At 28.1% G+C, this 13,012-nt stretch overlaps 1 protein-coding gene across 1 annotated transcript in view; it reads left to right on the top strand.

Moving 5' to 3' along the window:
• LOC113385782 (protein suppressor of sable-like) overlaps positions 1-201 on the top strand; it is a 38,295-nt gene extending 38,094 nt beyond the window's left edge. Inside the window, exon 15 of the mRNA XM_026623618.1 lies at positions 35-201. Coding sequence (XP_026479403.1) covers positions 35-201 — 167 coding nt within the window. The remainder of the gene's footprint in view (positions 1-34) is intronic.
• Positions 202-13,012: the final 12,811 nt, after the last annotated feature.

Here is a 13,012-nt window from a genome sequence, read left to right as displayed (position 1 = left end):
GAATCCTAATAATATGAATCTTAATAAATGAGAGGTAATAGAAATGATGTTCCCCATAGCAATCATGAACACTGGAACAATAGGCATGATCGAAATATTGGCCCTAGAAGAAATTTTAATGATAGAGGGCGAGGTGGCGGTCATAGACCACGGGATCGAGGTGGGGGTTCTAGGAAGGATAAGAAGATGAATAGGAAATAATTTAATTTAGGATATAATCTGTAAATAGATTTTAATTTATATGGTAAAAACTTAGTTTTGCAGTATTTTTATGCAAAAGCAATAATATTTATGACAGTTTTGATGACAATTTATTTTAATTATTAGAAGATTCAAGAACTTATATTGGTTGTTGCAAATTATTTATTTATTAGTAGGTTAAATTGTATTATATATATATATATATGATATATATATATATATATATATATATATATAAAGGTATACAAAATATATGTACACACATATTTTATATATTTTTTCTATTACATGGTAAAAATGATGAATGTGTATATATAGTGTTAGAAAAATATTTTGTAAAAATTTATACATTATTATGTAAAAGTGATACATGCAAATAGTAATAATTTAGAGAAATTCCATCATTGATTTAAATAAAACATAAGCAAGCTAAAATGATAAAAATTTACATAAAAACTATGTTCACACTTAAATTATGTAACTAATGTGATAAATTAAAAAAATCAAATTAATGTTTTAGTGTTTGTGGTATTTGTTGTTTTACATTAGTATTTTTTTATATACGTATAATATGTAAGTGATATGTGTGGTGAGTTTTATCGTGTTTAAAAGTTTGTTCAGTTACAATTGTCTACAAGTTTGTCTCAATTAAAATAAAAAAAAAATTAGTATCAAAATTATGTAAGTTTATGGTTAATATTAGGGACGACATTGACAAAAAACCTTATTGACAGAACTGAAGTGGATTTGTTGATATTTATTTAATTAATTTTCGGACTATTTAAAAGCCAAATTCAACATAAATACTATGATAGACCTAAATTCTATTTTGTCTGTCTACTAAATACTTGCGAAAATCGTTGTGTTAGTGAATTCATATAAGTGTTTAATAATACACTAATTAATTTATTCATGTGTTCATTTAAATTAATTAACTTGAAAATCTTTTTGTGTGGAATATTATTTGTAGTTGCCAGCTAGTTAAATATAGGAATAAAAGAAATAGGGATAATGGCGTGTTAAAAATAAGAAGTTAAGGAATGATATTTATGATGTGTTAAAAATTAATCAATCATTATTTTAATATATAGCATCAGTCATGCATCAGTTTAGCAAACAGTGCTAAAAGTTTGAAAGGGATTGCACAATGTCTGTCTTTTGGTTCCACATTTATTTCAATAATTACAAGTTTATGAAGGTAACTAATTATCATGTAATTATATTGTATAAATCATAATTATTGAATGTAAGAAAAATGCACAATTCTATTAAAAATTTCGATTACTAAAATATTTGCTAATATTTCTGCCATAGATAAATAAGCATGGTCTCAGGTACTGCTCCACTTCTCAGGTATACTCTTTTTTATCTATGGGTTAAGTTAGGCATTTTATTCATTTTTACACAAACCATGGATCAAAAATGACTTAAATGAAATATGCCGGCGTATTCAGTTTTGTGAAGAAGTTGTGACAGATCACATGTCGCAAAACCGATCTATTTTTGTAATATATGAAAATATAACATTATAATATATATATATTTTATATACTATATATATATATATTATAATATATTTTCATATATTACAAATAGATCGTTTTTGCGAGATATTACTAAATATATTACTATAGTAAGAATTACTATTTGCTTTTAACTACTGCTAATTGCTATTAACTATTAATAATTATACTAATTGAAAATAGAATTTAATATCATAGTTTCCATCTATATGCAAAAAAATGCAATTTATTTCTTTTATTTTAATTTATTTCTATTTAAATTTTCTATCTTGTGTCGCAATCGCAACAATATATTTGTAATTTGCAAACTTTTGCCGCAAGAGTCGCAAACCTTGAAAATGGCACGTGTGCCGTGCGTCTAATGCGATTTGGTTTTGAGTTAAATTAACTGATGTAGTGGCTGCTCTTCTTACCTTACTTGACAGATGACAGCTTAGTTCATTTTCTAAATATTACAAAAATAGTGTGTCCTGAGGACAACATTAAAGAGTTCTTATGTTTAATATCAGTATCATGTTTTGATACTAGATTAGATATTATTTCTATATTTGGAAATAATAATAATGCAACCGAAAGTATGCGAAAAAATACATAAATCGTACATTCGCAAAAAAAGACTTAGCACACTCAACTACAACCTTTTTTTTAATATATTAGATATCTATTTTATATCTATTAGTGATAAATAATAAATAATAACATGTAATATAAATAACTTCTCTCTTCATTTTTTGATTACACTGTAACATTGAATTAAAATCTTCTTAAGATGCTTAAATACGTAACAAGACGATTCAGAGATACCTATGAGAAAGGTTGTAATATTTTGTACACCAGAAAAACTTGGACGTACACAGAGAAAGAAAATATACACATAGAGAAGTCTCAATCTCCTTCAGCTGAAGATAACACAGGATCGAAGAATTCTGATGAATATCCTAAAAACGATTTTGATGCTGGAAAGTACCAAACATCATGGTTGCAAGCTGTTAAATGGAGTAGTGCATTTATTATCAGCTGGTATGCTACTCAATTTGCATACCTCAACTGCAAACGCAGCTGCAGAGCCCGCTTGCAAAACTCTTTCTTGTGTGTCGGACATAATTATAATGTAAACCATAATATTTTATCTGGATTATCATATGTGCAGCCGAAATTAAATCAGCAACATGCATCATTCAATGTGTACAATGTAGGATATGAAACGAAGCATCAAACTTCACTTCATAACAAGCCTGAAAACCAAAATGATTCTGTTAACGAAACATCATTTGAAGAGGCTTCTGATCATTTTGAAAAAATTGTTGGCCAAATTGAAAATAAGTTAGGTGTTGCAAACATAATTTCTGGTGATATTATATCAGGGCTCTCTCAGTTAAAGTCGGGAGCTGTCCATGGCAATGCCGCTGCTAATTTTAATCTCGGTTTATGCCATGAGTTGGGCATTGGAGTAGAAAAGAATTTTGAACAAGCTGAAAATTATTATTGTGAGGCCGCCAAGAAGGGACACACAGATGCAATGTATAATTTGGGAATATTTTACATTCAAGGCAGGCCAGGAATCAAAATTGATTACAATCAAGCAAGAAGATTTTTTTTTGAAGCAGCACAGAAAGGTCATTCAAAAGCTGCAGATGCTTTAAAAATGGATCCGATTGGATATTTAGTGATGCAACAAAATATTGTAAATATTTCTCAAAAAACCATCAGTATATAATCAAATGTAATTTGATTTGTTGGATTTAATATGTTGGTTTGTGTGAAATTTTAGAGTTACATACATTTCATTTCATATACAAAAATCATTTATATATATATACATATATATATATATATATATATATATATATATATATATATATATATAAAAATACAAAAATATTAGGTGGTTTATTATTATTATTATTGTAACATATAATTATATCTGATATAATTTAATTTGTGGAGTGATATACAATAAGTATCAATAATATGGTTTAAAATAGTTACAATAAATTTGTTAGTAAGTAGTTATTATTTGATTTTTTTTTACTTTTGCATAACTCTTGAATTTTAATTCTGATGAAAATTGATTTAAAATAAGTGATTATATATATATATATATATATATATATACAAAATATTGTAAATATTTCTCAAAAAACCATCAGTATATAATCAAATGTAATTTGATTTGTTGGATTTAATATGTTGGTTTGTGTGAAATTTTAGAGATACATTCATTTCATTTCATATACAAAAATCTTTAAAACAACTTATAAATAATATAATACATATATATAAAAAAATACAAAAATATTAGGTGGTTTATTATGATTATTATTGTAACTTAAAATTATATCTGATATAATTTAATTTGTAAAGTGATATACAATAAGTATCAATAATATGGTTTAAAATCGTTACAATAAATTTGTTAGTAAGTAGTTATTATTTGATTCATTTTTACTTTTGCATAATTCTTGAATTTAAATTCTGATGAAAACTGATTTAAATTAAGTGATTATATTAGGTATATATATATATATATATATATATATATATATATATATATATATATATATATATAACCCAAAATATGCAAAATGTAAAACTTTCATAAGAATTGTTTTATTATTCAAATTAATATAATTTAGTATCATATTGTAATGTAATTGTATGTATACACATATAATTATATAGACACACACACACACACACACATATATATATATATATATATATATATATATATATAATTAATATGTGTGGATGCATATACAAAAGTATATGAAAGACTGTATACAAAGAGTGAAAAAGTAATATCAAATATGTTTTATAATTCATATATAAGTAGTTAATAACTCATCAGATATAAAAATTATTTGTTTAATTGAAACTGTAATTTCAATAAAAAGATTTATTTCTGTACACTTTGAGTTTTTATGCATTAAAACTTTTTATGTCCTTTATATTATATATTACTTGGGTAAATTGTTTATATATATATATATATATATATATATTATATATATTTATATATATATACATTTATATATGGGCTTTAGATTTTTTTGTTCGACGTTGAGAGATATTGTTGAAATGTTAATTTGCAGCCAAATAGTTGAAGTGAAAAAACAATAAATACAAAAGACATACGTATGAAACGTACAAAATGTATAGTTCAATTATTAACTTTCCGTAGGGTAAGTTATAGTAATGGGCCAAAAATAGAAAATATTTTTTTTTAATATCTTCACGTTATAGAAGTTTCTGAACATTTTGGCATACCTATTTGGCTGCATGGATGAACCGATTTGGAAAATTCAAAAAGCAATCGATTTCCAATGATAGGGAGATGTGCTGATTGGTTTTGGCAAAGACAGGTCCAGCGGCTTCGGAGACATGGGACAAAAAGAGCTAAAAATGTCAGTTTTTAAGAGAACGGATCAACCGATTTGAATGATCCAAAAAACATTCGATTCGTAATGATGAAGAGAAGTTGTGATTACATTTTAGCAAAGGCAGGTCCAGCCATTTTCGAGATACAGAGCTAAATGTTTAACTATATCACCATAACATTACTGTATAACATGTGCCCTGCGCAGCTCCAGGGCACTCCGGGCCCGGATACTACTTCGGGAAAAATGAATTTTTCTTTCATACTCAGTGAAAAACAATAGTGAATAGTGAAGAGTGGTTCACATAGTCGTGGTCAAGACAAGAACTTATAATTGAGAAGTTTTTATAGACCTCAATGAATACGAAACAAATTTTTATATGATTTCCTATATTTCGCAAGAAAATCCGAATTGGCAATTTTGTGTTTTCGGGACGTTTCTCTTCTTCTAGGCCAAATTTGGATAAAGTATGTATTTGTGTCTATGTGGGCGATGTTTGACGTTTTCTCAAAAACGACTAAACCTATTTCAAACATTTAATAGCCATTAGATGTAAGTCTTGACGATCGGCCAAGCTGTTTCTTTATAAAAATCAGAAGGTGCAAATTTTTTGTTTGGATTACGACTAGTGATCGACTAAATTAATCATCAATTAGCATCAATTGGACGCGATCGGAATAAAAATTTAAATAGCGTTCAGACCTAGACGGCTGGACGGTTCACTATACTAATGGTTTGCTTGTAATCGTCCAAAAATCGAAATTGAAATTTTTTACATTTCTCGACGTTTTGAAGTTTTCTGAACATTTTGGCATATCTCAGAAAAAATGGATGTGTGTGTGTATGAATACAATTGTATAATTACAATTTCTCGTCCACGTTTTCGGGCGCACGGATTAACCGATTTGAATGGTTAAAAAAACATTCGATTTCTATTGATAGGGAGATATGCAGATTAGTTTTTGGCAAAGGCAGGTCCAGCCGTTTCTAAGATACAGAGCAAAGAGTGCAGAAAATAGAAATCGAGTTTTTGAGAGATCGGAACATCCGATTTGAATGATCCAAAAAACATTCAATTCGTAATGACGGGGGGAAGGGGTGATTAGTTTTTGGCAAAGGCAGGTCTAGCAGTTTCGGAGATACAGAGATAAATGTGCAAAAAATGGCAGAACTAAGCGCCCGCTTTAAATCATTCAAAGAACTTTCTGCTCGTTTGAACAAAATAATTGCTTTTGGAAAAAAAATTGTTTAAATCTTTTTTTTGAAAATTTTTTTTTTCAAAAAATATTTTTTTTGTATATAGAAAATAATTCTGATTTTAATTATAAATTTGACTTAAGTTCTAATATACACTTTAAACAAATATCTTCAACTTTGCAATTCAGTTTATATAATTCTTATAAATATTAGACAATGTTACAATATTTATTTATAATAATCTATTTGAAAACATTTAATATTCTTCGAACATTTCGTTACGGTACGGAAAGTTCCAGCAATTTGCCTTAAGGCACGATGCCATACACACCAGTAGTGAGTAATTCATTTTGGATAGAATGTGCCGATTCATGCACAATTGAATTAGCGTTTAAACTATTTTTTATTGTAACTAATTGAATTAGCGTTTTAAACTATTTTTTATTGAAATTATTGCATTTTTCGGCAATCTAAAATTTCCACTATGCAGCTGAATTGGCTTACACAAGAATATCTTTAATACATAATTGTAAGAAAAATGCACAGAGACTTGATAATTATATAGTACTCAATTACCTTATTGTGTATTATGTATTCAATTAGTCTATGCATCTCTTGGGTCGATTATATTTTAGGTGTCGAATATAAGTACATACATACAGGGCCGGTCCTACCTTAAATGCAATGCATGCAAAAAATGCGGGCGCACGCCTTAGGGTGCACCAAAACGAGGTTCGGAAATGAAATTTATAATATAATATAATTATATTTTTATATAAAATCTAGAATACTTGATAGATCATAATTAATAATCCAGCTTAACTATGAGACACAAAAAGCATATTCAGTTTGTAATGTGATATCAATGGAAACAATTAACCAAATAATAACTCTGCAAATTTGTAAATTATTGTTCTGCTTATTGTTTAATGTACTTATTCATTTTTTTCTTTGTTTGAAGTTAACGTGGAATCGAAGAAGAAATTATTTAGTGTTCAATCCCGAAAAGCAAACCTACGAAAGATTTAATTATTTATTGGGCGTTATTGGTGAAAAATGGCGAGCTGATTTAGTTGAAATAGAACTTGGATTGAAATATATACTAATTATAATAGAGAAAATGGAAAATTGGGAGTCAGTGCTTAGAAAATGGCTGTTTATTCCGAAAAATTGAATTTTAACTTTTATTTTTGTTGCAAATGTTTCACATCTGATGAACTTTGAACGTTGAAGACATTCGTGGTTAGGTTTATGGAGCAAATATGAAAAATGGAAGCAAAATGAACTTAAGAATAAAAATCTTTAAGCTTTTTTTTATTCATATTTTAATTATTAACTGTGCAGAAACAATACAGATACAAACATAATTTGTTTGTTTCAGTATAATTAAGGGAATATGTAATTTTTTGCATCTTTTACTAATATTTGGACAATGCTTTAAAAAAAAGTAAAAAGTTTAACTTTAAAACAAAAATCTGATACTCTGAATCTGATGGGTATGTAAAGCTGAATACAATTCGGCCCTTACGATACCAATAACGAGAAGTTTACGATGCAATTTTGGATATTGTAAATAATAAAAAATAAATTAAAATAAAATTTAATTTAAAACATGAAATACTAGTGTTATGTTTAAAAATTAAAGACTAGTTTTTTTCGCTCTTTTGGCGTGATTTGCTCTATAGAATAAATCGCACAATAAATAAGTTAAATGTTTCAAAACTCAAATATTAATATTACACATACGTTAGAAATAACTGAGAATTTAAAAATATTTGATAAAACAAATCTTGCATGCGGGCGCTGAGGACCCCAGGACCGGCCCTGCATACATATATCCATTTCGTTCAACTATTCTACTCTTGTTGGAGGGAATAAACCTTGATAACTCAAAACAAAATCTATCTCATGATACATTATTATAATAAAGCCCCTGTTCGGGTTTCCCATTATCGTCCGCCGTCCGCCGTCCGCGTCGACCGCTGCGGAACCGCCCCAAAGTCACCGACTCTCCGTGTCAGGGGTTCGAGATCGCAACAATGCCGCGATATCGGGTTCAATAATGGCATCGGCCGCTGCATGGAGCCGACAAAAAGCTCATTGTTGTCACATGTCACCTGAAAACATTAATCTTATTTGCACTTAAAAGTGGAGATGTTCTTTACAAATCGTATTGATTTATTACCTTTATTCAATTTATTGAAATGCAACCGCAAACTGCCTTCTCTCAGTTTATTCATAATTTGGACAGCATGCTTAATGTTTGCTCGGTAATATATATACTCGTATATATATATATATATATATATATATATATATATATATATATATATGTTTGTATGTATTAACAAAGTCTAGTAATCGGGCATAACATCAATAAAAAACATGAATTTCTTTCCAGAATTTATTTTAAATCCATACGTTTCGGCTATAATCCTAGCCTTCATTCAGTGGAAACTAAGAATAAAATTAAAAACTAAAACAATTGAATTAGAGTGAAAAGAAAAAATAAAATAGTAAGTAGTACTTACAATTAGTTAATCTTAGTGTTGAATTGGAAAATTTTAATAATCCATGGTATAAGGATATGGTAACACTACACTATGTATTATAAACATTAAACTTGAAATTACACAATATTTTCACAAAATACTAATTTAAAAAATCACAATTGGATATTTTAGGGGGTATATATCTTCAACCAGTCTACGAACAACACATTATCCAATTGTGATTTTTTAAATTAGTATTTTGTGAAAATAATGTGTAATTACAAGTTTAATGTTTATAATATATTATTTACATTACATTATGTTTATAATACATTACAAGTTTAATGTTTATAATACAAAGTCTACGATTTTAAAAATCACAAGCTTTGTATGATTTTAGAAAATAATCTTGTTTGCATTTAGGATTAGTAGAAATGAACAGATTATTTGCTAATTAAAATATAGCTTTGCTAATTAAAAACTATCTTAACGGACTTGAATTCGAAGCATTATAAGCATTAGCCTAAAAAGATCTGCTAATTTTGTTTTCTCGACTTTTCAAGTTTGAATTTTTAACTTCCCATAGGGTAGTTATAGTAATGGGCTAAAAATCGAAAATGAAAATTTTTGCATATCTTCACGTTTTGAAGGTTTCTGAACATTTTGGAGTACCTCAGAAGAAATGAATGTGTGTGTGTGTGTTTTGTATGTCCGCACGGATAAACCGATTTGAATGATTTAAAATACGTTCGATTCTTATTGATAGTGAAATGTGCTGATTAGTTTTTGGCAAAGGCAGTTCTAGCCGTTACGGAGATACAGAGCAAAGAATGAAGAAAATACAAATAGAGATCTTGAGAGAACGGAGCATCCGATTTGAATGGTCTAAAAAACATTCAATTCGTAAAGAAGTGGTGATTAGTTTTTAGCAAAAGCAGGTCTATCCGTTTTGAAGATACAGTGCTAAATGTACAAAAAAATGGCAGTTTTTGAGAGAACTTAGCATCCGATTTGAATGATTCAAAAAACTTTCTGCTTGTGTTGACGAAACAATTGTTTTTGGAAAAAAAAATTATTTGAAAAAAAAAAATTGTAGGTATATCGAAAATAATTCAGATTTTAATTTTAATTCTTGCTAAAGTTTAAAAACTCACTTATTTACTTTAAATAAATAATTTTAACTTTGCAATTCAGTTTATATAATTCTCATAAATATTAGACCATGTTACAATATCTATTTATAATAATCTATTTGAAAACATTTAATATTCTTCGAACATTTCGTCACGGTACGGAAAGTTCCAACAATTTGCCTTAAGGCACGATGCCATACACCACAAGTTTAACTTTAAAATTGGAAAGAAGTATGTTTGTATATATGTATAAGTGTATATATGTTTCAATGTATGAGTGTATGTGAACTCAAGTAATCAAATATTTGACCTTTCGTCAATTTTTTTTCAAAACAACTGCCCTATCGTCAAAAATTTAAAAACCTTCGGAACGATTGTTCGAGCATTTTCCACAGAATTAGCGAAAAGCGCAAACATTTTTTTATCAAGTTTTATTTCAAGAAATTCTGAACCTACTTTGAACATTCAAAATACGTTCGAAGGATATCAATTAGACATCATTCTTTTTAGTTTTTGGCACAGATTTGCCGGAATTTTTTTCTTATTCTTTGTAATTGTTCTTGAAATTTTTTTTGCTGATTTTGATTGAACTTTGTATAAACATAAGGCTTTACGATCTCAAGAAATATCCTAAACTATTATAAAGGATTACAAAAATTGTCTCAATTCTTATTGATCAAGCCGATTATTTACACAAGTCGGGGAGAATTTACAACTTGCCGAAAGCTAATTGTCTGTTACACCTAGTTCATTTTAATATTGACTTAACATATATTTTGTTTGATGATTGATTAATGCAAGCACTTAATTCATGTTTAATTTCGGATTAATTAAATGTTTTATAAGTGTTACTTATACATTATAATGAATAAATCAATATGCCAATGCCATAAAACAATATTAATTTAAACAGAAGCAAAAAAAGTTAAATATCAGACACAAAAACCCCCATCTAGCTAGTTTCTTTTCTATATAAAATTAAAGAGCAAATTTATATTCATGCTCGATTTCTCTTTAACTCTGAAAGGTAGATACTGAAAAATCACTCAAGGTGTGAGCTTGTGGGCAAGGAAATTATCTTGTCAAAGTAACTTTTATGATTTGTATTCAAGAACTACAGAAACCGATATACAAAAGTATACGAAGCAAATTGACCCAACAAACATTCGGTGCGGTGGCATTATTATTATTTTCCGTCATGTTTGTTTACATTTCCGTGCCATCTGCCAGTTGTGCAAGTAGGATGTAATTGTGGTCATGTGTCGAACTGAAAGCAAGTATTTTTATTCTCCAGGGCAAAAAGACCATGTCAGCGAGAATGAGTCAATTCATCTTTAGGGCCTAACTTAGCGATCACAATGTCTTGACTGCGGGATGTCAATTTGTGTGGCCTCAGCAATTTTAATGGGCGACACCGGAACCAAATCGATTTCAATTTGTAACGGATATTTTATGAATACTATGTATAAGTTATTGATCTTTGTTCGTGCTCTGAATATACTTCGTATTGACTTTTCATAAGCAACAATACAATTTCTATATGTTAAATTGAATTCATTATGCTGGAGTGGTGAATGAATCATTCGTGAGAATACTTTAGTGATTTTTTATATAAATTTGTTTAATTTTTCATTTTATGCTTTCATAAAATATTGTTTTATGTACAATTATATTAGCAGCATGGTGGGACAAGTGGTGTTGAGAAAAGTACAATTTCTAGTAAGTACGATTACGTAATAGCAATCAAAAATTACAAATTTCTATAAGCTATTGAGCACAATAAAATTATAGAAATAAACATAAATTACATAAAATTACATACACATATACATCTATACAAACACAAACAAATATAGAAACATGAAAAATTATGTGAAATGTTTTATAGTATTCGAATCTCTCCAGCGAGAGATTTACAAATAAGTCTTCTCATTGGCGGTGCATTGAACAAAGATGTAACTAATTCATTCGAGTGAAATTCTAATATTAGGACGTGAGAGTTTTTTCTGTTTTTATACACTTCTTGTACAAATGGGATTAGGAGATCATTATGAATTATATAATTTGAGACATACCATGGATCGTCTGTTATTGTCCTAACAGAGTTTTTGATCGGATTCTTTGAATCATTGCAATGTTAGATTTCGAAGCGCTGTCCTATATTTCGGCACCTAAAGTAGTAAATCTAATTTAATAACTATCAAGTCCATATAACTTTTGAGGCCTTATAGATAGGCGCAAAAGTGATCCAATGTATATTATGTTCAAAAACACAAAACGAATATTACTTGAAAATTTTGCTTATCTACACTTTTTCTTTAACGAGAAGTATGAATTTTGTGAACGGTGGAAACTGATTTGCATCTAAATGTATATTTTGGTTGCACAGAATGTGGGTTTATCTGCTTAAAAAGCTCCCTCATTAATTAGTGATTATCAGTAGTAACAATGGTTTTCAATTGGAAATATAGATAGCAAAGTGTTTCCAAGTAAAAAAGTCTTTGCAACTGGTAATAGACCATCAAAGTTTAATGATGGTCTTTTACTGCTGCATCAATAAAAAAAACAACATTATTACAGTAATTTTAATAATAAGCGACATCTGAAAAGGCGACATAGTAAGTGAAATAAATCATCACTAAATAGAACCCTTGAGTTTCAATCGCTATTCAATAAAAAAATGAAGACAAAAAAATAGAAGTCTATAGAAACTTTGAAGGACAATTTCTTGCAATTTCAGCTTAATTTTCACAATCGTTTTTACAAGTTTTTTTAGTAATTAATAACTAATATTAATATCAAAACACACTTTAACAACTTACAAATATTTACTTCATAATCTTTGCTATATTTGGATTATCTTACAATTTTGTAATTTCGTTTAAAAGCAGAAAAGAAAAACACAAAAAAATATATTTGTGTTTGTATCTGGGTAACTAATTTTGACGTTAAAATATATGTATAAAATTAAATTTTACTGCATTATATATACTGCATTTCAATAATGTATTAATTCGACAAATGCGATAAATAGAACTTATAAAATTTTTAGACTATAAATACAATAGGGGTGAAGTGAAGGCTCC

This window comes from Ctenocephalides felis, unplaced genomic scaffold (assembly GCF_003426905.1).
Source record: "Ctenocephalides felis isolate EL2017-DRISC unplaced genomic scaffold, ASM342690v1 CF-g0.4_SCAFFOLD_03571, whole genome shotgun sequence".
Classification (NCBI taxonomy): Eukaryota; Metazoa; Arthropoda; class Insecta; order Siphonaptera; family Pulicidae; genus Ctenocephalides; species Ctenocephalides felis.
The sequence above is the reverse complement of the archived record's forward strand: the minus strand, read 5'-3'. Positions and strand labels throughout refer to the sequence as shown.